The sequence below is a fragment of the Callorhinus ursinus genome, unplaced genomic scaffold (genome assembly GCF_003265705.2).
Source record: "Callorhinus ursinus isolate GAN/ISIS: 27379988/994484 unplaced genomic scaffold, GSC_fseal_2.0 scaffold7, whole genome shotgun sequence".
Taxonomy (NCBI): Eukaryota; Metazoa; Chordata; class Mammalia; order Carnivora; family Otariidae; genus Callorhinus; species Callorhinus ursinus.
In genome coordinates this window covers 64,326,535-64,350,345 of record NW_027397069.1, presented here as the reverse complement: position 1 = coordinate 64,350,345, position 23,811 = coordinate 64,326,535, and the positions used below count along the sequence as shown (strand labels likewise).

Below are 23,811 nucleotides of genomic sequence, written 5' to 3'. Positions count from 1 at the left end.
GAATAATTTCAACTTTTAAGTCTTACTATTTAAGAAGTACATTTTATAAGGGTATAGCTGCCATAGATTGTGGTTCTTCTGATAGGTTTGGGTAAAGTCGATTGAAAATCTGGAAAGGATTCTCCATTCTACATCCATTAAGAACATTTGTGATTCATGGGAAGGAGTCAGATTATCGACATGGAGTGGAGTTTGAAAGAAGTGTATTCCAGCCTTCGTGAATGACTGAGGGGTTCAAGACTTCCATGGCTGCAGTAACTACAGATGTGGTAGAAATAGCAAGAGAACTTAGCATTGGAGTCTAAAGATGTGACTAAATTGCTACAATTTCATGATAAAACCTTAATGAATTAGGAGTTGCCTATGATGGATTAGCAAAGAAAGTGGTTTCTTGAGATGGAAACTACTCCTGGTGAAGATGCTGTGAAGATTGTTGAAATGACAACAAAGGATTTAGTGTATTACACAAACTTAGTTGATAAAACAGGAGTAAGATTTGAGAGGATTGACTCTAATTTTGAACGTTCTGTGGGTAAAATGCTGTCAAACAGCATCACACTACAGAGAAATTGTTCATGAAGGGAAGAGTCAGTCAATGCAGCAAACTTCATTATTGTCTCGTTTTAAGAAATGACCACAGTTCAGCAATCACCACTCTGATCATCAGCAGCCATCAACATTGAGGCAAGACTCCCTACCAGCAAAAACATAGCAAGTCACTGAAAGTTCAGATGATGGTTAGCATTTTCAGCAATAAACTTGTCTAAAATTATTTATTTACCTATCTTTCTATCTGTCTGTCTTTCTATCTATCTATCTATCTATCTATCTAATCTGGGCTCCATGCCCACTATGGAGCTTGGTGTGGTGCTTGAACTCATGATCCTGAGATCAAGACCTGAGCTGAGATCAAGACCTGAGCTGAGATCAAGAGTCGGATACTAAGCTGACTGAGCCACCCAGGCACCCCTGCAATAAAATATTTTTTAATTACTTATACTATAATTACATTGTACATTGTTTTTTAGACATAATGCTATTGCACACTCAGTGGACTATAGTATAGTGTAAACATAACTTTTATATGCACTGGGAAGCCAAAAAATTCATTTGACTCACTTAATTACAACATTTGCTTTATTGTGGTGCTTTAGAGCTGAATCCACAGTATCTCTGAGGTATGCCTGTACTAACTGCATGTTCTAGAATTAATTCCTAATTCACAGAGTCGAGGATGCCACCTTAAGTATCTAATTTTTTTTTAATACCATTGCAGAAACTGTACACTGTGTGTGATGTTGCCATGAATATCATCATGTCAAAGAGCACCACATACAGTTTGGAATCTCCTAAAGACCCAGTACTACCAGCTCGTTTTTTCACCCAACCTGACAAGGTAGTTATTGTAGATTTTGTTTGTATAGATTGAAATAAAATGTATTCTCAGCCCTAGGTTATGGGAAGATTTCAGGATCAAGAGCGTTCTACTAATGTCATGGAAAAGTCACTATGAGTCTTAACCAATGTGGTTCAAGGCTAGAATATGGGCCAAACTAGAGGACACAAATAAGGTTCAGAGATTAATTAAGATAATCTAGAGTTTGCATTCAGAGTTTTATGCCAGTGTGTGAGTTCAGGCAAAAATGTGATCAAAGCATGTAGAGCTGTCGTTATTGGCCATTGATCCAAAATGGGAAGGAGAATGCTGATAGAGACACAGTCTGAAGTTATATAAGCCTTGATTGAGATTCATAACTGGTATGAAGAAACAAGCAGAGAACTGATACAGGAACAAGTTCAAGACCCAGGGAGCATTACAAAAATGTTCCTAAACCACTTTTACAAAACTTAAGATACAATAGGTGTTTTCCAGAATCGTTCTTAGAGATTCATAATGCACCTAAGCCTATTGACTGAGAGTATGGAAACTACCACTACTGTTTTTGTATTTATGTTTGTTTTTAAGTAAAATACTAATTAAAGTTTAACCAATGTATAGTGATTTACAACAGCCTTGTATGTAGGCTCACCCAGTAGCTAAAAGGGACTGTCTGCTTTTACCTTGTTGTGATTAAGATAACAGGAGTATATGTGGTCTCTTCTCTGGAGAGTATTGTTATAGAAGCATGGTTTTCTGATGTGCTTACAGAGCTCTAACATGTTAGAGTACAAATATGTTTTGTTAATATTGGAGTTGGTATGAAATTAGTTTAAACTTATTACAGTATTTATTTATTTATTTTTAGGGGAGGGGAGGGACAGAGGGAGAGGGAGAAAGAGAATCTTTAAGCAGGCTCGCATGACACGGGCTCAATCTCAAAACCCTGAGATCATGACCTGAACTGAAATCAAGAGTCAGATGCTTAACTAGCTGAGCCACCCAGGTGCCCCTTATTACAATATTTAAAATCAGTGACTGAAATTTTGTGTTTGATTATTTAAATATGTATTTGATTATGTACTGTGAAACAAAAGCTGTTGTATGCTTTGTTGGCTTCGAACCACCTCATGTATAGTGTTTCAGTATTCACTGACTGCAACTTTTTCCCTTGCTTGTAGAATTTCAGTAACACCAAAAATTATCTGCCTCCAGAAATGAAATCGTTTTTCACTCCTGGAAAAGTACGTTTTGAGAGTCATTCTAATTTTTATGTGGTAGTTTATTTTAGTATGATTATTGGCATAACTATGTTATTTTGTATTTCTTTAAAATTGATATATCTTAAGATAAAAAATATAATTATTAGGCATCTTCCATTTGCTAGTTAGAAATAATTAATTTTTCTGTATAGATGCAAGCTGAGATACATGAACTTATTTTGTAGCTTATAATAAAGCCCTGGAGACCTTGATCCTTCAATATCTTATCCTGTAATATCAAGAAAAAAGTTTTAAAGTTAAAAACATCTTCTTATGTCCTTCCAGAGCAAGAGTCTGATTATCTGTTTTTGTTGACTGCACATTTTATTTGTTCTCACTTTCTATGTAAGCCTTTTCCTCCAGATAGCTAAAAAACGTAACTGTTATGCCATCTGTATAGTTTTTCACTTGTACAAGTGATATTCAATTCATAATCCTTATTTTGTTTAAGGATAGGCATATTTGTGTGTGTGATTTGTATGTAAACACTTCGACAGATATTTTTTATGGCTCTTTACATGTAAATTTCTTTTGGCTTTAATCAAATAGAAAGAGATATGCATTTTTCATTTCAGCCTAAAACAACCAATGTTCTAGGAGCTGTTAATAAGCCACTTTCATCAGCTGGCAAGCAATCTCAGACAAAGTCATCACGAATGGAAACTGTAAGCAATGCAAGCAGCAGCTCAAATCCAAGCTCTCCTGGAAGAATAAAAGGGAGGTAAGAACCTAATATATTTTACATTTAAGGATTCCAACAAGGCAATGAGATTTAAAATAATGTAACCCAAAACATTTAATGTCAGTGAATGGAAATCAGTGCATACCTGAACATTCCCATTTAACACTGGTAGCCATTTACAAGTTCTTACTTATTTGCTCTCTTATTTTAGATAGGCACTCCATCTTAGCCTTTCATATTTTAGCTTGTTGGTATAGCCTGTGTTGGTAGACATAAGCTAAATGTCTTGCAGTTGTAAAACTGTTATATTATGGTACATCTGTACAATGGAATACATAATCATTAAAAATGAGGTATGAGCTAATATGAATTATTTCGACAATACATTATTGAGTAAAAAGGCAAAGAATAGAACAGTATTATAGTATTTTCAAGTTTTTAGAAAGGATTTGTATTCACATTGGCTTTTATATGCATAGAAAGTTTCTGGAAGACTACACAACGTCTCATGGTAATCTAGTGTAGGAGGGAGATCATTTTATATACGCTTTGGTTTGAATTTCTTTTTCCTGTGTACATGTATAAACTTTTTTGTTTAAAAAATTGTTTTAAAATTGTACTTTCAAATCACGCTCTACAGATTTTTCTTTTTAAGAAAGAAGAAAAGGGAAAATAATTCACATTTTCACTAGTTTTGGCATAGTGCTTTGTACACCGTTTGTTAGCAGCAGAACCTTGTACGGGGCTTAACTGCCACTGTGTATTGATTTTGTTTAGTTTTTAGCAAAGACTGTGCTGTCTTTTGTATTGTTTAGAACCAGTCAATAAAGAAAGGAGACATTCTGAAATTTCTTATCAATTTCCTTGTAATGAATAAATTGTCAAGTGATACATAATATAGTAGAAATTGAACAAAAATTACATTTATAGCTCTTGTTTTAGATTCCTGTATTAATACATATTAGTGGCTGATACATGAGTGTCCCTTCATTTATATCATTCGGACATTTTCTAGTGGATGGCCTCCTACTTAACATTACCAAAACATTTCCAGCAACTCATTTCCTAAATTACTGGTTTTTCTTGTCGAATTTGTGGTTATAATCAGAGATCTAATTCACCTAGTCATTTAGGCTAAGAGCCTCAGTATTGTCTTCGACTCTTCCCCCTACGCTAAGATATTGCTGTGGAGCCTAGTGATCTGATTTGTACTTTTATTAGATTGCCTTGATTGTGGAGAATAGAGGAACTAGAGTTGAGGTAGAAAAACCAGTTAGGAGTCAGCTAATAGTACTTCAGGGAAGGGATAAACTGGGAAGAAGATGGTAAATAGTCAAATTTAGGATTTATTTTGATGGTAGATCCAAATAGTCTTGCTGATGGGTTAGATGTGAATAGTTACAGAAAGGGAATATTTAAGGATGGTACGGGTACCTGGGTGGCTCGGTCAGTTAGGCGTCTGCCTTCCACTCAGGTCATGATCCCAGGGTCCTAGGTTTGATCCCCGCATCGGGCTCCCTGCTTGACAGAGAGCCTGATTCTCCTTCTGCCTCTCTGCCTGCTGCTCTGCCTACTTGTGCTCTCTCTCTCTCTCTGTCAAATAAGTAAATAAAACCTTTCAAAAAAAAAAAGGATGTATCCTAGGTGTTTTGCCTGAGTATTTATATAGGTGGTGGTGCCATTTACTGAGATGTAAAAGCCTTTGAGGAGGAATAGGCAGTGTGTGTGTGTGTGTGTGTGTGTGTGTGTGTGTGTGTGTGTGTGTGTGTATTTTCTGGGGAGATGTGGAAAAGAGGAGTGTCCAAATGACTGTTTTGGCTGTGTTAAAGTTGAGATGCCTATTAGAGATTCAAGTGAGTGGACAATTGGATATGTGAGTCTAGAGCTCAGGGTAGCTTCTGGGTCAGGGATTGAGATTTAGGATTTAACAATGTTTAAATGGTTTTTAAAGCCAGATTAAGGATGTGATCACCTAGGACAGAAGACAGCCTTTATACCAATAAATGAGAGCATGTGCTATTAATTCATTTAGTAAGTATTTATTGAATGCCTACTTTATGCGTGGCACTGGTATAAGTGCTTAGTATAAATTGCTAAGTACAGTTGACCAAAGATCCATGCTTACATTCTAGCAGGGGAAGATTAGTAGAGAATAAACATAATAACTTTATTGTGTTAGAGGGTGTTAAGAGTACAGAGAAGAAAAAGTGGAATGGGGATATGGGAGAGAGAGGGAACAGTGCAGATTGTAGTAATTTAGGCCAGTTCAACTTGCTAACAAGAAAAGTTTTAATTTACTTTATGTACCCACTCCAAAATAGAATTTAGTTTTTAAAAAGACTTAGGAAAAAAACTAAATTTGTGATTTTTAAAGTTTCCCTATTATGTTAAATTAAATGTGATTCATTGCTTGTTGGTTTGTTGCTAAATATGATAGAATAAAATGGATACTTTTTTGAAAAGAATGAAACTTCCTCATAAAGCTATAAGGCTACACTAGGGAACAGAAAAAGCTTTTAAGTTATTTCATTGTAATAATGATTATAAATGTCTATATTAAAAGGCTTGATAGCTCTGAAATGGATCACAGTGAAAATGAAGATTACACAATGTCTTCACCTTTGCCAGGAAAAAAAAGTGACAAGAGAGACGACTCTGATCTTGTAAGGGTGAGATATTTGGTTTGATTTTATAATAATTATAATAATAATGATAAAAATAATTTTACTGTATAAATAATTTTTACACCGAAACCAGTTCATTCTCAAATTCGACATTTGATTTTCTTTTAATGGTTTTAATCACCAATTTGGGTTTATAATTATCCTCTACCATGTAATTTAAACATATTGACTCTCTTGTGTTTCTTGTCATTCTAATAAATGATCTTTATTCTGTAGACCTTTGAAATCAAACATGCCAGTCCCATACTCAGAACTGCTTGGGTTTTTTTTGTTGTTGTTGTTGTTCTTGTTTTTAAAACACAGTAAGCTTAAACTTAGCATTGGAGGGGGGAGGTAGAATAAGGGTCCTTAAAGGTTCCTCCATTTTAGATGATTTCTTGAGCCTTTCATTACTAAATAAGCTTCTAGTAAAGAAATGCTACAGTCTTCATAAAGGCCGCCTTTAGTTTTTAGATTTTAATAACAATGATAACTTGTATGATAGAAACAATTTATAAATGTTATTTAAAGACAGATTTAAGTTTTAGTGCAGATATAAAATACAGTTATATATTCCAGCACCACCTGATAGCCTTAATAATTGGACACATTTTGGCTTTCTAGGTTAGCTTTAAACATTTCTTGAATAATCAGTGAGGCTGTCTGAATCAGTTTCTTTATCTCTAAAATGTGACTCCTTAGCTGGTAAGGTTTATCAGAATAAATGAATTAACCTAAGTTAATTGGTGTTGCTGGTGTTTTATTATTATAAAGATCAATATTTTTGATCAATAATTAAAGTAAAAGTTAATGCATTTGAAACTACTCTCTTAGTAGAGATGGAAGGTTATTAATAAAATACTTTTGCTTTTGCTGAAATATTACTGCCCTTCTTGTCTTCCACTGGTCCAACATTACATATCCCAAAAAGTTTAATAAATTATTTTCAGTTGTTTTCAATTTCTCCAGTAATTTGTTTTACCAGGTTGTTTTTCTTCCACTTAAAAAATTATCATTCTAAAATTCTTACTAAATCCTTACTATTTATACTGTAAATTCTGATTTTTATTGGCTGTTTAAAAATTTTGCCCAAGCAGAGTTAAAAATTGATCGCTTAGCCAGAAAGGAATCCTGTTATCTGGATTTATAGAAGAGAACCTTGATTGGAAAAGGTATTTATGTCTTCTAGTCCTACTTCTCATTTAATGCAGAAATTCCTTCATTAGCATTTATGAGAGTTGGTTAGCACATGCTTGAAAATGCCTTAGGTGGAGAGCTTATAATTTCTCCTGTTTCTTGGAAACACCAGCTAGGCCACCCATACCCACGTGCTGTCTTGCCCCCTTATCCCCACCCCCCCCCGAACTGGGAGACGTGGTTGTGATGAACGCTTAATGTTTTGTTATCCTATAAATTCTATATCTAGTTCTACCTTTTAGAGCAATGAAGAACAAAGTCTCTATATTTCATAGAAAAGTTTTGAAATTCTGAGTTTTTGAGATTGATTTGTATAATTATAATGGAGGCCTTTGGCTTCCTTTTGTGTAACATTGCATCCATTTTCAGAAATACTACAAGAACCTTATTAATAAATATCAACTGAAATATCCTCAAAGAGGTTAGCATTATGAGACAGAAGTTCAATTTAAAGACCAGTAGATTATAGTGAGAGAGTACTGTCTTTGCATATGCTACTACTTTGATGTTAAAATTTCACCACACAGGAATTATTCTCCATATACATTTATATTCAAATACTTAACTTTACAGATAATATATTTTCCGTTTCCTGCTTCAAACCTCAGTTTTATACTCCCTCTGTTCTTAAGACAATGCAGTGCAAAATGAAAAAGAAACTAGAGAAGGTAGTGCTTTAGCAAACTAGATTATTTTATAGTATTCTCAAGAAAGCAGACGTAGAATATCCTATTAACCACCAACCTTTTCCAGGGCATAAAAGAATTCAACTACCTTACACGTTTTTGGACATCAAAATGAATTGTAACATTTTAAATTGGAGGTGGTAATTTTAAATTTAGTTTTAGTTCAATATTTCCCTTATCTATGCATCTCTGAGTAACAACAATTAATTATTAATTTATGTACAAAACTCTAAATAAACATTAACAAATTAAAACCAGTCACAGGTCTATTTTTCCTGGGATGTAAGGATAATTTAATGCTAAGAAATCTTTTAATATAATATGGCAAATCAGTATACCAAATAAGAATATAACAAGATAATCTCAGGTCATGTCAAGAAGACAGAAATACAGTTTCAAATCCACTCTTGATATATATGAACTCTTAATAAACTAATACCAGCGGGATACTTCCTTAACACGCTAAATGTTTTACTGTTTAAATCAGTAGTTATTAATTCAGTTACTCTTAAGTTATTCTTCATAAAGGCAAAATGCTCGAAGCATTTTTATTGAAAATCAGCAAAACAAGCAACCTGTTGTCATCAATATTATTTAAGATTGTTCTAGAATGTTTGACAAATTCAGGAAGACATGAAATAGTCAAAGATATGACAGTGAAAAAGAGACATTCGTTTGAACTCTTAGAAAAATAAGCAATTGAAAAACTAAGAATTTAGCATGGTAGCCATATAAATAGATGTATGTATGTGCATAACTTTATTCTGTTAATTTTTCTTTATATCAAGTATACACTTGGGTGAAAGGTGATTTGCTTCACCACAATAACCACTACAACAACAAAAATATGTAGATAGGTAGACAGACAGACAGACAGACACATCCATCGATCTAAAACTTCCTTAAAAAAGAAGTTGGGGGAAACTATGTGGAGATGTCCAAATTGAGAGACATACAAGATTTGAAGAGAAAGAAGGCATACCATGTTCTGTAATGGGAAAAATGAATAAGAAAAGATAACCATTCTTTCTAAATGAATCTACATGTAATTATAAAATTCCAGTGTGATTTTAAGTCCATGTAGAAGGATAAATATAAAAAGGAGTAATAATAAGATCAGCCCAGCCAGACACAAATGTATTTATTTATAATTAGTAAAATATTATGCTGCTGTTACAATAGCTCAGAAACCTTATTAATTTTTAAAACATAATACAAAATAAAAGAAGCATTATAAGTCTGGTTTCTTTTTAAATGATTGGAATACTCTGGGGGGTAGATAGGAAAAAGAGTTTAAACCTTCATCTCAAATCCTATTAAGATACAATAATGTCTTAGTCTGCTCAGGCTGCCATAAAAAATACCATAGACTGGGTGACTTAAACAACAGAAATTAATTTTCTCACCATTTGGAAGGTTGGGAATTCCAAGTTCAAAGTGCTGGCCAATTTGCTTCTTGGTGAGAGCTCTCTTCCTGGTTTGCAGATGGCCACCTTCTCACTGTGGACCCACATGGTGGAGAGAGACAGAGAGATTTCTCTGGTGTCTCTTCCCATAAGGAACTAATTCTATAATGAGGGCCCCACCTACCCTCATGTCCTCATCTCAACTGAAGTATCTCCCCAAAGACCTTTTCTTCAAATACCATAACATTAGGGGTTATAGCTTCAACATGTGAATTTTGTGTGGGCACAATTCAGTCCATAACAAATAGAACTAAAATTTATATATACACAAGAATGTAGATTAAAATACTAAGATTCCAGTATGCAAATGGGCAAAGAACATAATACCAGCAGCATAATTAGGGAGTTTGTAGACAGGAAACAAAATGACTATTAAACTAATTTTTGTTGTTTTTCTACCACTGATTTTTAAGAATGTAAATTGGCGTAAACTTTTTGGAAATAAAATTTACATTTATTTATGGGTTTTATACATGTATGTGTATGGAGAAGCTATAAGGGTTCATGCCGTTCTTGATTTCTTTGGAGAATTTCCTCAGTTTGCATCTTCTGCTCAGTGCCTAAATTCTCTGAATGTAGACTAGGCTTTTAAATTTGAGTTACCAATTAAATAATTTAAATTGTTTTTTTTTTGTTTTTAATTAGTTGTTCATGAAAAGAAGCAGTATCAGGTTCAGAAGTGTTTTCAAAATTTTTAATAAGTGATGAATATGTTTAACTTTTTGTATCTTGCAACCTCTGTTTATAAAATAAAAGTTTTTTATGGTGTCTAAACGTGATATATAGCATAGTTGATATTTTATGTTGTAAACACTGTGTAGTAAAATTAGAATTACTTAAATTGACTATCAAAGGAGATCCATTATACTTTAGTATAGTTATCCATTGTTCATGCAAGGAATTTAGAAATTTTTTAAATGAAATAAATAGTAGCTCTTCATTAAAATGTATAATTTAATAAAATACTGATCTTGAAAGGTTTCCATTTGAGGCTCTCTAGCTTAAGTAAAAATAAAAATTTATCCTCTTACTCTGGATAATTTTTTTAGTTAAAATACAAGTAGTTATGGTTCTGATGGGCTTAAGAACTCTACACTTTATTTAAGCACATTTTTATGACAAAGTGGATAGCATATTTTTTGTTTTATTTTTCAAAATATGCACACTTACAATTTATGTTTGAAATTGTGGTTTTTATTCCTAGTCTGAATTGGACAAACCTAGAAGCCGGAAAAAAACACCTGTTACAGATTCAGAAGAAAAATTAGGTATGGATGACCTCACCAAGTTGGTACAGGAGCAGAAACCTAAAGGTAGTCAGCGTGGACGGAAGAGAGGCCATACGGCTTCAGAATCAGATGAACAGCAGTGGCCTGAAGAAAAGAGGCTCAAAGAAGATATATTAGAAAATGAAGATGAACAGAACAGTCCACCAAAGAAAGGTAAAAGAGGCCGACCGCCGAAACCTCTTGGTGGAGGTACAGCAAAGGAAGAGCCAACAATGAAAACGTCTAAAAAAGGAACCAAAAAAAAATCTGGACCTTCAGCACCAGAAGAAGAGGAAGAAGAAGAAAGACAAAGTGGAAATACAGAACAGAAGTCAAAGAGCAAACAACACCGAACATCAAGGAGAACACAACAGAGGTAAGTACGTGCAACTCTAAACTGCATATGTTTCGTAACTATGTCATAAATCATAATTTGATGCTATGCACATTTGGGTCTTCTCCAAAGCAGAGCAGAATCTCCTGAAACTAGTGCAGTTGAATCCATACAATCCACACCACAGAAAGGACGAGGAAGACCATCAAAAACGCCATCACCATCACAACCAAAAAAAAATGTGTAAGTTGTAAATAATATTAAATTTCAAACCAGTTTCAAATTATTTTGCAAAAGTTCAAAAATTTTTAAATATACATAGGGCTATATTTAAAATCTCATATATTTACTCCCATTACACTAGGTAAGATAAAATTTTTATAAACTTACCTAGGTGATTGATATCCCAATTAACTCTCTGATAATATTTGTACATTTCTTAACAGGTTTTAGGCAAATATTTTTAAATGAGTAACATATAGTTTATTATTTCCAATACCGACTTTATAGTACCTAAAGAGATGAGAAGGTATTTTTAAATAATCACATCTTACTGACCAGGTTGCCTTGTCATTGCACACTACAGTTTTTCTTGATGTCTTTCCTCAGCAACTTAAAAAAAAAAAAAAAAGTTTTTACATTTTTGCTTTTATTCTTTGAATTGTGTAGGAAAGTAACAGGCATTATTTTTCTTTAAATTATATCCACAGAAATTATCACATGTAGATCTGAAGTTTTTGATGTTTTGAATTTGTTTCTTTTCTAATCAAATTAACACATCCATATCTACATATAAATAGTTTTAGAAGTTCACACAAACATATGTTTATAAGAAGTTACAATAACAAATCTGTACCTAAGGTTATTAAAGTAGCAGGAACATCAGTACTGTAATTTGTATATTTTGCCCTTTTTTCTCAGTTATTTAAGTGGAACTAAAATAGCATGTCTTCCTTCCATTAGTCAGAAATTCTGCACTTTTCCTGAGAGTAATCCCATTACATAATTACATCAGTGCGTTGGCTTTTCAGACTTGCCAGCAGCGCGCCTTGGCCAAATACTTACCTTAGAAGTCTTTCCCGTTCCTGTGTATTCCACAGGAAGAGGAAAAGTTGCCTGAGTGTCTAGCTACTTCATGCCCTCTTCCATTTAACTTTTTCCTTGGGTAAAAAAGTAAAGGTAAGTATATTTTTGTGATAGCTTTGTAAATGTGTTTGGATTCAATTACGGAAAATAACTGTTTTTTAAACAAATTCTTAAGGAATATTAAATTTCCAGAATTAATTTTATAATGAGGAAATAACAAAAATATCTTTCAGGCTCATAACTGTAATTTGTTTATATTTGGGCATCAAAAAATTAAGGACTTAAATGATTATCATGTCATTTCCTCATACGAATGTTCTAAACCAAACAAGTATTTCTTTTAAAAATCAGTGCAAAAAAAAGATTCTATATTCTGTCTTAACGGTGTATCTTCCCTTCACGGGGAACCTCTTTTTTTAGAACTAGTAGAATAACATATGTTATGATCTGCCTGTTTTTCTTGTTCTGACCTCAGTGGAATTGAGAAAAACTGAATCAAGTAAAAAAAATTACTTGGTTTGAGTGTGGATTAAACAATACTTTGGATTACCTAAGAGAAGTGATAAACTGTATTCTTAATTTTTAAAAAAAGTTACCATACAGAGAATAAGGTGATGGTTGCCAGAAGGTAGTGGGGGTGGGAGTATGAGCAAAATGGGTGAAGGGGAATAGGGGAAATGGGCTTCTAGTTTGGGAATGAATGAGTCACGGGAATAAAAGAGCACGGTGTAGGGAATATGGTCAGTGATACTGTAGTAGCACTGCATGGTGATAGATGGTAGCTACACTTGTGAGCGTAGCATAATGTATAAATAAGTTGAATCACTACACCTGAAACTAAGGTAACGTGTGTCAACTGTACTCAAATAAAAAAAAGTTTTTAATGAAAGAATATATATGCAGATAGAAAATATCAAGAGGGAAACATTTGATTAAATGGTGGTATCTATTACATATATTTCATTGCCTCCTGTGTTTCAGAGAGTATGAGGTGCTGGGGGATATGGTGGCACAGAGTAGACCTGATTCTTGTCCTTATGGGATTTACCATCTAAATGGGCATGTAGTCATTGCATAATCACACTGAAATACGGAATTCTAAATTGTGATATGTGCCCTGATGAAAATTTAGGGTACTGTAAGAGAAAGTAATGGAAGGGCTAGGGAATTGGGAAGTTTTCTCTTTGGAAAGTGACAGTTGATTTCTTGAGAATAGTAGGAATTAGGCTGATGGAGAACAGGAAGAAGAACACAATTGGGGGGAATATTGGATTTGAAGGTTCCAAAGTAGGAAAAATCTTGGCCAATTCAGAGAGTTGAAGGAAGGCAAGAATTTGCCAGTGTAGTTGTGAGGAATTGGGGAGTAGAAAGGGAGGAGAATGGACAGGTACCCCAGGACTGTCTGCAGGGCCTTATATACTATATTAAGGAGATTTATGGAATTTCTCTCAGTATAGCAGGGAATTGTTGAGGGGGAATGAGTGACATCAGCTGTTTTTACATTTTTAGAGAGGAAGTAAAGAGATAAGAATTGGCTTGGGAATGTGTAGAAGCAATAGAGGTGGAGAGAAGTGAATAGGATTTGAGATTTCTTTGTAAGAATTATGGGACTAGATGAAGAGTGGTACAGTAGTAATGAAGAGTGGTACAGTAGTAAGAAGGACTCCAAATTTTCTGTTTTGAGAAGCTCAGGAGATACAGATGCCATTTACTGAGTTGGGAAAGATAAAAGGAAGAGCAGACTTTGGTTTATGTTTTAAAATCTTTTATGGTATTGGTCTCAGTCACACATGTTTTTGTTACTTGGTCAGTGTTTGTAGGTGAGATTCTAGGATTAAACACTGGTTTAGGGTTTAGAATAAGAAAAATATTTCTTGTTTTGTAAGGTAATGAAGGATAAAAATGATAAATGAGAATTTATGAAATATTTAAAGCATTTTACTACTTCAAGATCAGAATGTTCATTTTATTTTACATCTGTTTTACTCTAGCCGTGTAGGACGCTCCAAACAAGCAGCTACTAAAGAAAATGATTCAAGTGAAGAAGTAGATGTGTTTCAGGGTAGCTCTCCTGTCAATGATGATATTCCACAGGAAGAAACAGAGGAAGAGGAAGTTTCTACAGTAAATGTATGTGTTTATTAAAGTACCATGTGTGATAGTATAGAATATAGAATAGAGTTGGTAAATATTTGGTAAGATACATATACTTGCTCTTACATATAAGTCTAAGTGCTTTTCTTCATTAGTTTGTAGAGTTGTTTCATCTACCAGCTTGAATAATTAGAGAGCATCCGTTATGGAATACTGAGACTCTGAGAATAATAGCTGTAGCCTCGTGAAAATGTAAATATCAAGTTGAAAGCTGAATGTAGAGAAGAACAAGTAGCTGTCTGATATTGACACTTCAGGCATTTAAGTTGTACCTTGATTTTAGAGCACTGTTATATGTTAAATAGACTGTGGTTTATGTTTCTTGACTTTTTTCTTTGAGTTTCACAGTAGAAACTAGAAGTTAACCATATAGGATAAAATCACGTCTTTGAAATTTATAAAATTGGTAATAGACCTTTCTTTTACAAAAGTAGGAATGTGATTCTTCCTGAGATAATTTTTTTTTAAGAATGGCTTTGTCAGTTAACACATCTTGAGTATTTCTTGTTGGAGGAAGTATAGTTAACACATTTAAGTAAGATCTGTTCTCTTGATGATACACTGATGCTCAGTCTTTGAATCACTACAGCCAGCCATCTTTGTTTGAGAAACCTGTGTTATGAGATGTAGTCCCAGAGTTGACCCCCACCCCTCTGTGCTATTTAACATAATCAGCACTTATGTCTGGGCCCGGGTTGTGAAGGGGTTATGACCACAGAAAAATATCTGAACTGTGTGGTCTCAAACTTGTTGTTGGGCTTGTTTCTTAAAGTATTTGTTTATTGTTTTGAATATAAAAATAAGGCTGAAGAGTACATTGTGATTAGTGTCTTCATCAAAACAAAACAAAACAAAAACTGCACCATAAATTAATTTAATTAAAATCCTGTTCTGTTTATATTCCTCTTTATACTGGTCTTTTTTGAACTAAAGTGTTATTATGCTTTCATTAGTACTTGCCAGTAAATTATAATATGTCTGAATTTCAGATTATTTCTGTGTATTTAATGATTGTTATGATCCACATTCAATAACTGTTTTCCCAGAAAGACAACTGTAAGCCTAAGTTCATAATGATCAAATGTTTTCTTTTACCACAAAAACATAAGTGGAAAAATATTTGCAATTGTTTTTCTTGCTGTTGACACTTCTGTTCATTTCTGTTTAAAATTATTAAATAGAAAAGTGAAATAGTTTTTTCTTTCTCTGTTGTGGGAAAAGCTATCTGCTATGTCTAGTATTTTTATTAAGCATCTGGTAATTTTTCTTTTAAGGTACGGCGGCGAAGTTCTAAAAGAGAAAGGCGATGAACAAATGTAATTAATAACTTTCTATGTGAAAGCTTTGAGAAGAAGCATTTTTTTGTCAAGCTTGAGGCTAAGTAAAGCCTTTGAGATGCACAAAGCGGGACTGCCAGAGAGTGGACAGTTGGAACTTCCTTTGATGACCTCATGTGTTTTGTGGTCACAGCGCTTTAGCCATACGCGTGGTGATAACATTGACTATGGAGTCTTGTGGAAGTGTGATGTCCGATGGCTATGTAGACATAAACTAAAGAAGAAACTTGTAAATATATTTTTTCTCTTTTTACTTTCTCTTTCTTTGTTTTTCTTTGTTTCTTTGTTTCTTTCTCTCTCTCTTTCTTTTTTTCTTTCTTTCTTTTCTTTCTTTCTTTCTTTCTTTCTTTCTTTCTTTCTTTCTTTCTTTTTTCTTCTTTCTTTCTTTAATGTTTCTGACTTCTAAAGTGCTTGTATAGCTTTTATCTGCGGCTTTAAACTGACAGTACCCAACTGTTTATTGGATCTATTGATTTGGAAAGAGTTTGTTAGGATAGATCTTAAGCAGTAGTCTGTCAGTGTTAGTATTTGTATTCTCTGCAATTTTACTGTGAAAAATTTTTTTCAACAAATGGTGTCATTTTCTTGATGTCATTGTTTGTTGGAGAGTTAAATCGTCTCTTTCCCTTGTGTATCTTACCTAGTGTTTACTCCTAGGCACCCTTAATCTTCAGAGGTGCTATACTGTCTGCCATTACACCTGAATGGTGCCTCCGGTGGGAGGACACCATGCAAATTGTGAAATAATCCTGAAGTTTGATTATTTTACACCTCAGTATTGGTCTCAGAATTTTCTGGCCTTTCATGGCAATGAAAATTTTAAGAAAAGAGAGATTTAAAATATTTTAATTTTAAAGAGTGTGTTATAAAATAATGTACTGAATTCTTTATCCCATTTTATCATCATCCCTTTTCAGTTTTTATTAATCTACTGTATCAATAAAATTCTGTAATTTGAATTAGTTTTTAATAGTCTAGAATGTTATTGTGTATAGATATTTCCTCTTGAACATTATGTTCAGAAGATGCAAATTATTACACTATAATATAAAATCTGATATATACACATAGAAGAGTTCCAGTTCTCCATAACAGTGTAAAGTTAATCAGAAAGAAAAAATTTTATTGATGCAGTGTGTCTTTATAAAGCTGTTCTTGAAAGCAAGTGTTTTGTATTTTATAGTGAGTTGCATGTTTATGAAAAAGTGCTGAAAATGGGATGTGCTCTTTTCTGTAAATTCATATTTAGCCATAGTATATGATAGATTGCCCCATAACATAGTTTTTCATCAAGAGTTTATTATTGTACTTTATTTTGGAGCCAAAAACTTGTTCTTGGGCAGGGGGGACAGGGTGGGAGTGATATATCCAACTATCTGAGCTACTTACTGTAGGTATCACAATCTTATAAATTTTGAATGAAATTCCACTTCATCTAGATTGGGAAAAGTGGAAGTTTATTTGGATTTAGAGCAGTTCTTTTTTTTTTTCATCATCGTAATCTGCAAAATATAAAACAAATTACTTAAGTCAGTATCCTTTATACAGTTTTGGAAACTGTATTTTGAACCAAAACATAAAAGTTACTTAATGCTTGCCTAAATTCATTGTAGTATTTCAGGTGCTGTTCTTTTGTTTTTTCCACAGTTAACATCGGAAAAGAAAATCATATCCTAACTTATTAAATTTATCACATTGAATAATGGAGCATTTTCATATAATACACCATTATGTTTAAGGTATATTTCCAAGATTGGTTATAATAGATGGGGGATATAATAAAGAAACTATTTTGGAAAATGACATTTTACTATTTTCCAATGTATATCACAATTGATGTGATTATTTTTCTTTTAAATATTTCTTCATGTTTATGAAACGGCCTTTTATTTTTAAAAAAAGTGTTTTGAATTGTGTCTTAATCTCTCAATATTTAACTATTCTTCATTTCCAACAGTACTGACACCAGTGATTATGGGAGGCTGCTGTATACAAGGCAGCTAATGTTAGACCAAGATGCATTGGTTTTTAACTGTTCCATGAGCTCAGTTCTCCCAAACACGCTATTTGTATCTCAGCAGTACAAAGGCATGTTTTTAAATCTATAAAATAAAGAATAAGGGATAGCTTTGTATTTTTGTCGTTGACTAAATTGCACCGGAAATGTTTATGGAAGTATATCTTTAAGACCATTTTATAAAACATAATGAAAACATGATTGTGGAGGATTTTTATTTGCATGATCATAATTAACCAAATTTCATTGCACATTAATTCTGTACATCAGTTCACAAAAAAATGTTCATTGTAGATTTTGTTTAATGCCAATAAGTCTGTGATTTAACAACTTGTCTGTTCACTTTTTGGGAGGATTATGATGTAAATTTTCCATTTTTCTGTAGAAAAATAGGTGCAATAATGATCAAAGTTTTGATGTCCTGAGTCTTCATCGTAGGGGATTATTTTATTATGTTTAAACTTAACATTTCATATGCTAACATTTGGAGAGCCACATACTATATAACTAAAGTAAAATTAAGTATGTATACAACAGTAATTGCTAACAGTGGTTAGCAAAGTCTTCAGTGATAATGTTCGTTTTGAAAAATATGTACTGTATAAAATTAAGGAAATATTTAACTCACTGTAACAAGTTCCATTATGAAAATCTTATGAGTCTTCAGTGAGGTTATCTTGCTGCACTCTGTAGCAAGTTCATTTAATCTACATTATAATAAGATTTCTTGCTGCAGTGCAACAGGAAGCTTTTTTTCAGTGATCTCCACTGTATATGTAAATTACAAATGTGGCTGTAAAACTTGTTCCAGGTATTAAAGGTTACATTACTTTCTGTATCTTCGTACAACTTGTAAGTTTGATTTTTCAGATTTCCTTTTGCCCACTTGAAGATTGTCAGGAATTTAAGAATTTGTTTAACTTAGGTATATCTCCCCTACCACATAGTATTATGTCACCATAATGAACAATTGGTATTTAGATAGATAACCAATTTCAGACACATTTTTGGATTTTCTGTGAAGTTGAATAAACATGAAAGCTAATATGTAATTGTATTATTTTATTTATGTGAATTAATATATATATATTTAAATATGTTTACTAAATGAAGAAAGGCACGTTTTGATGATTTTTGATTTTGGAGCCTTTGTTGCATGAAAAGGAAATGTATTTCCCAGTAACATTTTTTCAAGCTTTTTGTTTAAACTTATGTAAAATTTTGGCTAACAGAGATTGCTAAGTACTATTTAAGTTAAAGGATTGCATAAACTGAAGAAAATAAATGTATCCTATAAACTTTAAAAGTAAGCACTGAGAATATAAGTTGCTAGTGGCACTTTTATTCATTTGTTCAGCAAATATTTATTGAGTGCTTACTATGTGTTAGGCTAGTTACAGAGAATAAAGTGTGATCGAGATAGGTAAGTCCCTGCCCTTGCAGAGCTTACGTTCTCCACAAGGGGGTGGGGGAATAAGGAAACAATAATTAAATATATAATATAAATGTCAGATTGTGAGAAGTGTGGTGAAAAGAAAAGGAAAAGCAAGATAGACAGTAGAAATGATTGGAGGAGAAACTATTTTGTATATTTTGGAGCTGTGTTACTTAGCACATAAACTATCAGGTTATTATCCTGTTATTATAAAAGTTACACTTTTATAATTATAAAACGTCACTTGATATCTGTACAAATACTTCATGCCTACTTTGTCTGATATTAATATAGGCATACTGGTTTTGTTTTGTTTGCATGACAAACCTTTTTCTGTCCTTTTATTTTCAACCTATTTATATATATCCTTATATTTTAAGTGTATGTTATGTTAACATTTTATACTTTCATCTTGCTCTTTTATCTAGTCTTAGAATCTTTGTTCTTTAGAGTGTTTAGACTGTTTACTTTTGGTATAATTACTGATGTAGTAGGTTTTAAATCTTGCTATCTTTTTTGCCAGTCTTTTCTTTATTCCTTTATTTCCTCCTTTTCCTACCTTCTTTTGACTCAGTCAGGTACTGTTGACCTTTGAACAATGTGGGGATTAAGGGTGCCAACCCCCACACAGTTGAAAATCCACATAGAACTTTTGAGTCCCCAAAAACTTAACTACTGATAGCGTACTGTTGACTGAGAGCCTTACCAATAACATAGTTGATTAACCCATATTTTGTATGTTGTATGTATTAGATACTGTATTCTTAAAGTAAGCTAGAGAAAAGAAAGTGTTATTAAGAAAATCATAGAAAAGAGTAAGTACTTTTACACCACTGTACTGTATCAAAAAAGAATCCAGCTCAAACTCCTGTTGTTCAAGGGTCATCTGTACTTACTATTATTCTATCTCTTCTATTCGCTTTTTAGTTGTGCTTGGTTGTATTATTTTTCTGTGGTTACCCTACAGATTATAGTATCTGTGTTTGGCTTATTATAGTCTGTGTTATATTAATGCTTTTACTACCTTCTGAACAGTTCAAGAACTTTAAATTGGTTCAACTCCATTTGTTGCCTCCCCACTCTTTGTGCTATAGTTTTCATATATTTCGTGGTTATAAATCCCACAATATCATTACCTTAAATAGTGTTCTTTCTTAGTTACATATACATTTTCTCTTCTCTTTGCTATTTTCTTTTTTTTTTGATAGTTTTGTGCTGTCATCTTAATTCCTTTTCTGTCAGCCCGAGGAACTTCTTTTAGTATTGCTTATAGTGCAGGTCTTGTGGCAGTTAACTCAGCATTTGTTTGAAAGGTCTTTATCACACCTTCATTTTTAAAGAGTATTTTCTTTGGATACAGAATTCTAGATTGGCATTTTTATTTATTTGGCAGTTTGAAACTTTTCATTCTGTTTTCTTCTAGTTTTCACGTTTTCTGTTTGCAAAACAGCTGAAAACCTTTGCTCCTTGTAGGTCCTGTGTCTTTTTCCTGGCTTTTAGGATTTCCTCTTTATCTTTGTTTTCAGCAGTTTGCTGTGGTGAGCCTGCTTATGGTTTTCGTTTTATTTATCTTGCTTGGGGTTAACTGAGCTCTGGAATCTGCAAGTTGATATATTCTATCAGTTTTAAAAAATTCTTGGTCATTATCCCTTCACATATTACTTCTACTCTATTATTGCTTCTTTCTTTCTGACACTCCAGTTATAAATATGTTGTACTGCTTGTGTCCCATGTGCTCTTTATTTTCTTCCCTTTCTTTCTACTCTTGTTTTCTCTCTGTGCTTCAGTTTGGGTATTTCCAATTGATGCATCTTCAGATTTGCCAATCTTGTGTTCTGCCTTGTGCAGTCTTCCATTTAGCCCATCCAATTAGTTAATTTTGAATAGTGAATTTTTTAGTTTTAGAATGTCCAGTTAATTGTATTTTATAGATTTCATTTCTCTATTGAAAGTCTCTTCACTCATTTCTTTTTTTTTTCTTCTTAACAGTGCTGGCAGAGATTTGAATTCTGTAACTAACTCCAACATCTAAATCATCTGTGGGTCATAATCTATTACCTGATTTTTCTTTCTTGATTATTAGTCACATTTTTCCTGATCATATTTCTTTCTCCCTGTATCTAGGGCTTGTAATTTTTTTCTTTTATGCAGGGCAGTGTGTATAAAAGAACTGAAGGGTTGAAGTTGATGTGATTCCCACCCCCCCAGAAGATTTACCTTCTTTTCTGTTACTCATTGTAGGGATTGATTACCTCAATCCATGGAGTTGGTCTTGGGGTACAGTTTTAGGTTGACTCAGTCCACTTGTTCCAAAAGTCTTGAGGGTAAGACTTGTATTATGTGCCACAGGCCTTTTCCTTTAGCGTACCAAGACTATAGAAGATTTCATTCTACCTTTCCAGGCCAACCTCTCAGCAGGAAGGCTATTTTATATAGGATAGTCAAAGAAGATTCTTTGAAAGGGTGACATCTGAGCATGGACTTCTCTTATATGAGGGATCAAGCACTATGAACACCTGGGGAAAAAGTATTAAAGGCCGAAGGAAGAGTAAGTGCAAAAGTCCTTAGGGAAGAATGAACTTCAAGTGTATCAGTAATTTCAAGAAGGCCAATGTTTTTGAAGTGAAAGTGACCATGGGATAAAGGGGTAGGAGGGAAAGTCAGGAGATTGCGAAGAGCCAGATCATAATTGTATGCCTGTCAGGAGTTGTGTTTAGAATTTGATGGAAATCCATTGTAGGACTTTGAGTAGAGGAGTGGCAAGAACTGGGGTTTCTGTTGCTGTTGTTGTTAATGTGAAGAAATACAGTTGAGAGGCACCTGGGTGGCTCAGGTCATGATCCCAGGATCCTGGGATCAAACCCCACATCAGGCTTCCTGCTCCTCGGGGAGCCTGCTCCTCCCTCTCCCCTGCTTGTGCTCTCTTGCACTCTCTCTTAAATAAGTAAAATCTTTTAAAAAAAAATACAAAAATACCATTGACCCATGAACAAGGCGAGGTTAGGGGCACTGAAACCCCTCCTTGCCCCCCCGAAGTTGAAAACTTGCGTATGACTTTTTAGTCCCCCCAAATTTAACTACTGATAGCCTATTGTTGACTGAAAGTGTCACTGATAATGGTCGATTAACACATATTTTGTATGTTATATGTATTATTATATACTGTATTCTTACAATAAAGTAGAAAAAAGAATGTTGTTAAATCATAAAGAAGAGAAAATACATTTATAGTACTGAATGTATAGGAAAAAAAATCCATGTATAAAGTGGACCTACACAGTTGAAACCTGTGTCGTTCAAGGGTCAGCTGTTCTTGCAACTCAACGTGTCCACAATACTGAATACGTAACCTTTCCTTCTCATATCTGGTCATCTTTGTATATCTGAAAATAGAACTAGCATTCAACTAGTAATACAAGTCAAATCTAAAAATTGCCCCTGACTTCTTTCACTTACACTGTTATCTAGTCCTGTTGAATTTATCTCCTGATTATCCCTAGAATTTTTCTACTTTTATTATTATTATTATTATTATTATTATTATTATTTTATTTAAGAAAGGGCATGTGGGAGGGACAGAGGGCGAGAAAGAGAATCTTAAGCAGGCTCCAGGCTCATTGTAGAGCCCAATGTGGCACTTGATCTCACAACTCTGAGATCATGACCTGTGCCAAAACCAAGACTCGGACACTCAACTGACTGAGCCACCCATTCCCACCAATGTAATCTCTTTTAAGTTCTTAATCATTTCTTTGTCTCCAAACTGGTATACTTATACTTACTCTTGCCTGACCTCAAATTCATTTTCACAATGTAGCCAAACCGTTGTGAAATACAGTGATCCCATCTACCCAGTAATGACAGCAACAATAATAATAAACAGTATAAATCCTACAACCCTTTAACAATTTGCTATTGCCTTTAAGATAATGTGCTCCACAAAGCTCTGCATCTTTGGTCACTAGGCAGTCTTTATCATCTTTGTTTCAGTCCCTTGCACTTAGTTGCCAGAGGTACAAGCTATTAGGGTATATATAAAGCTGTATAGACATTCAAAAGATGAAGCATAGTCTATTGTCTCTGCCCAGAGTACTCTTCCACCTCCTGCTATATCTATGTTTCATACTCACACTACAAGTGAGAATTTTCCCTAAGGCAGCTTTTCTCAATTTCTGTGATCAGGGCAAAGCCCACTACTATGTGCCCCCTTAGCTTACCTCTCCATAGCACTTAGCACAGTTGGCATGTGGATTATTTCATTTATGCCTGTCCTGCTGCCTCCAGAATGCTCACCTGTATGAAGACAGAGATGATACATGTTTTTGTTGACTAGTTTATCTCTAGTGCTCAGTATACTGTGTAGTGCACATAGTAAGTGCTCAAAAGATGTTTGTTGAATTAACTTTAGTAAAATTTAGATAAATTACGGGCATTAAAATGTAAGATCAAGGAACCTGATAATTTTTTGTGCTAGGTACCTTATTTAAATCTTCATAAATTATCATCTCACATAGTCCTCACTGTAGCTCTGTACGTTAGTTGACGGTGTGTATGCCCTTTAACATATGAGGGAACTGAGGATCAGAGATTGTGGTTTACCCAAGGTTTCTCATCTCTGAAGTGGTGACTGAAGATTCTATCACATCTGTTAAACTCCAAAGCCATGCTCTTTCTATACTACCTCAAATGTTAATCATCATATCAACATTGAATAAATATTAATACATTTTAAAGTAGTGATAACATAATTCTTCAGTTCTGTTGGGATTTCCTAGTCACAAGGATGAATGTCATATTGGACATGTTTTCCTGGATACTCTGCTACCTGTTTGCTTACATTATCTCC

At 33.7% G+C, this 23,811-nt stretch overlaps 1 protein-coding gene across 9 annotated transcripts in view; it reads left to right on the top strand.

Annotated features, from left to right (window-relative positions):
- Positions 1–18,575, top strand: part of PDS5B (PDS5 cohesin associated factor B) — a 203,986-nt gene extending 185,411 nt beyond the window's left edge. For 4 of the 9 annotated variants that reach the window (XM_025875064.2, XM_073894710.1, XM_073894711.1 and 1 more), the window contains 8 exons: positions 1,277–1,396; positions 2,560–2,622; positions 3,216–3,361; positions 5,886–5,991; positions 10,539–10,978; positions 11,069–11,179; positions 14,014–14,152; positions 15,451–18,575. In XM_025875064.2, coding sequence (XP_025730849.1) covers positions 1,277–1,396; positions 2,560–2,622; positions 3,216–3,361; positions 5,886–5,991; positions 10,539–10,978; positions 11,069–11,179; positions 14,014–14,152; positions 15,451–15,486 — 1,161 coding nt within the window. In that variant the 3' untranslated portion in view covers positions 15,487–18,575. Of the gene's footprint in view, positions 1–1,276; positions 1,397–2,559; positions 2,623–3,215; positions 3,362–5,885; positions 5,992–10,538; positions 10,979–11,068; positions 11,184–14,013; positions 14,153–15,450 lie in introns of those variants that run through there. The other 5 variants (XM_025875062.2, XM_025875061.2, XM_025875060.2 and 2 more) reach the window with 5 other exon arrangements.
- Positions 18,576–23,811: the final 5,236 nt, after the last annotated feature.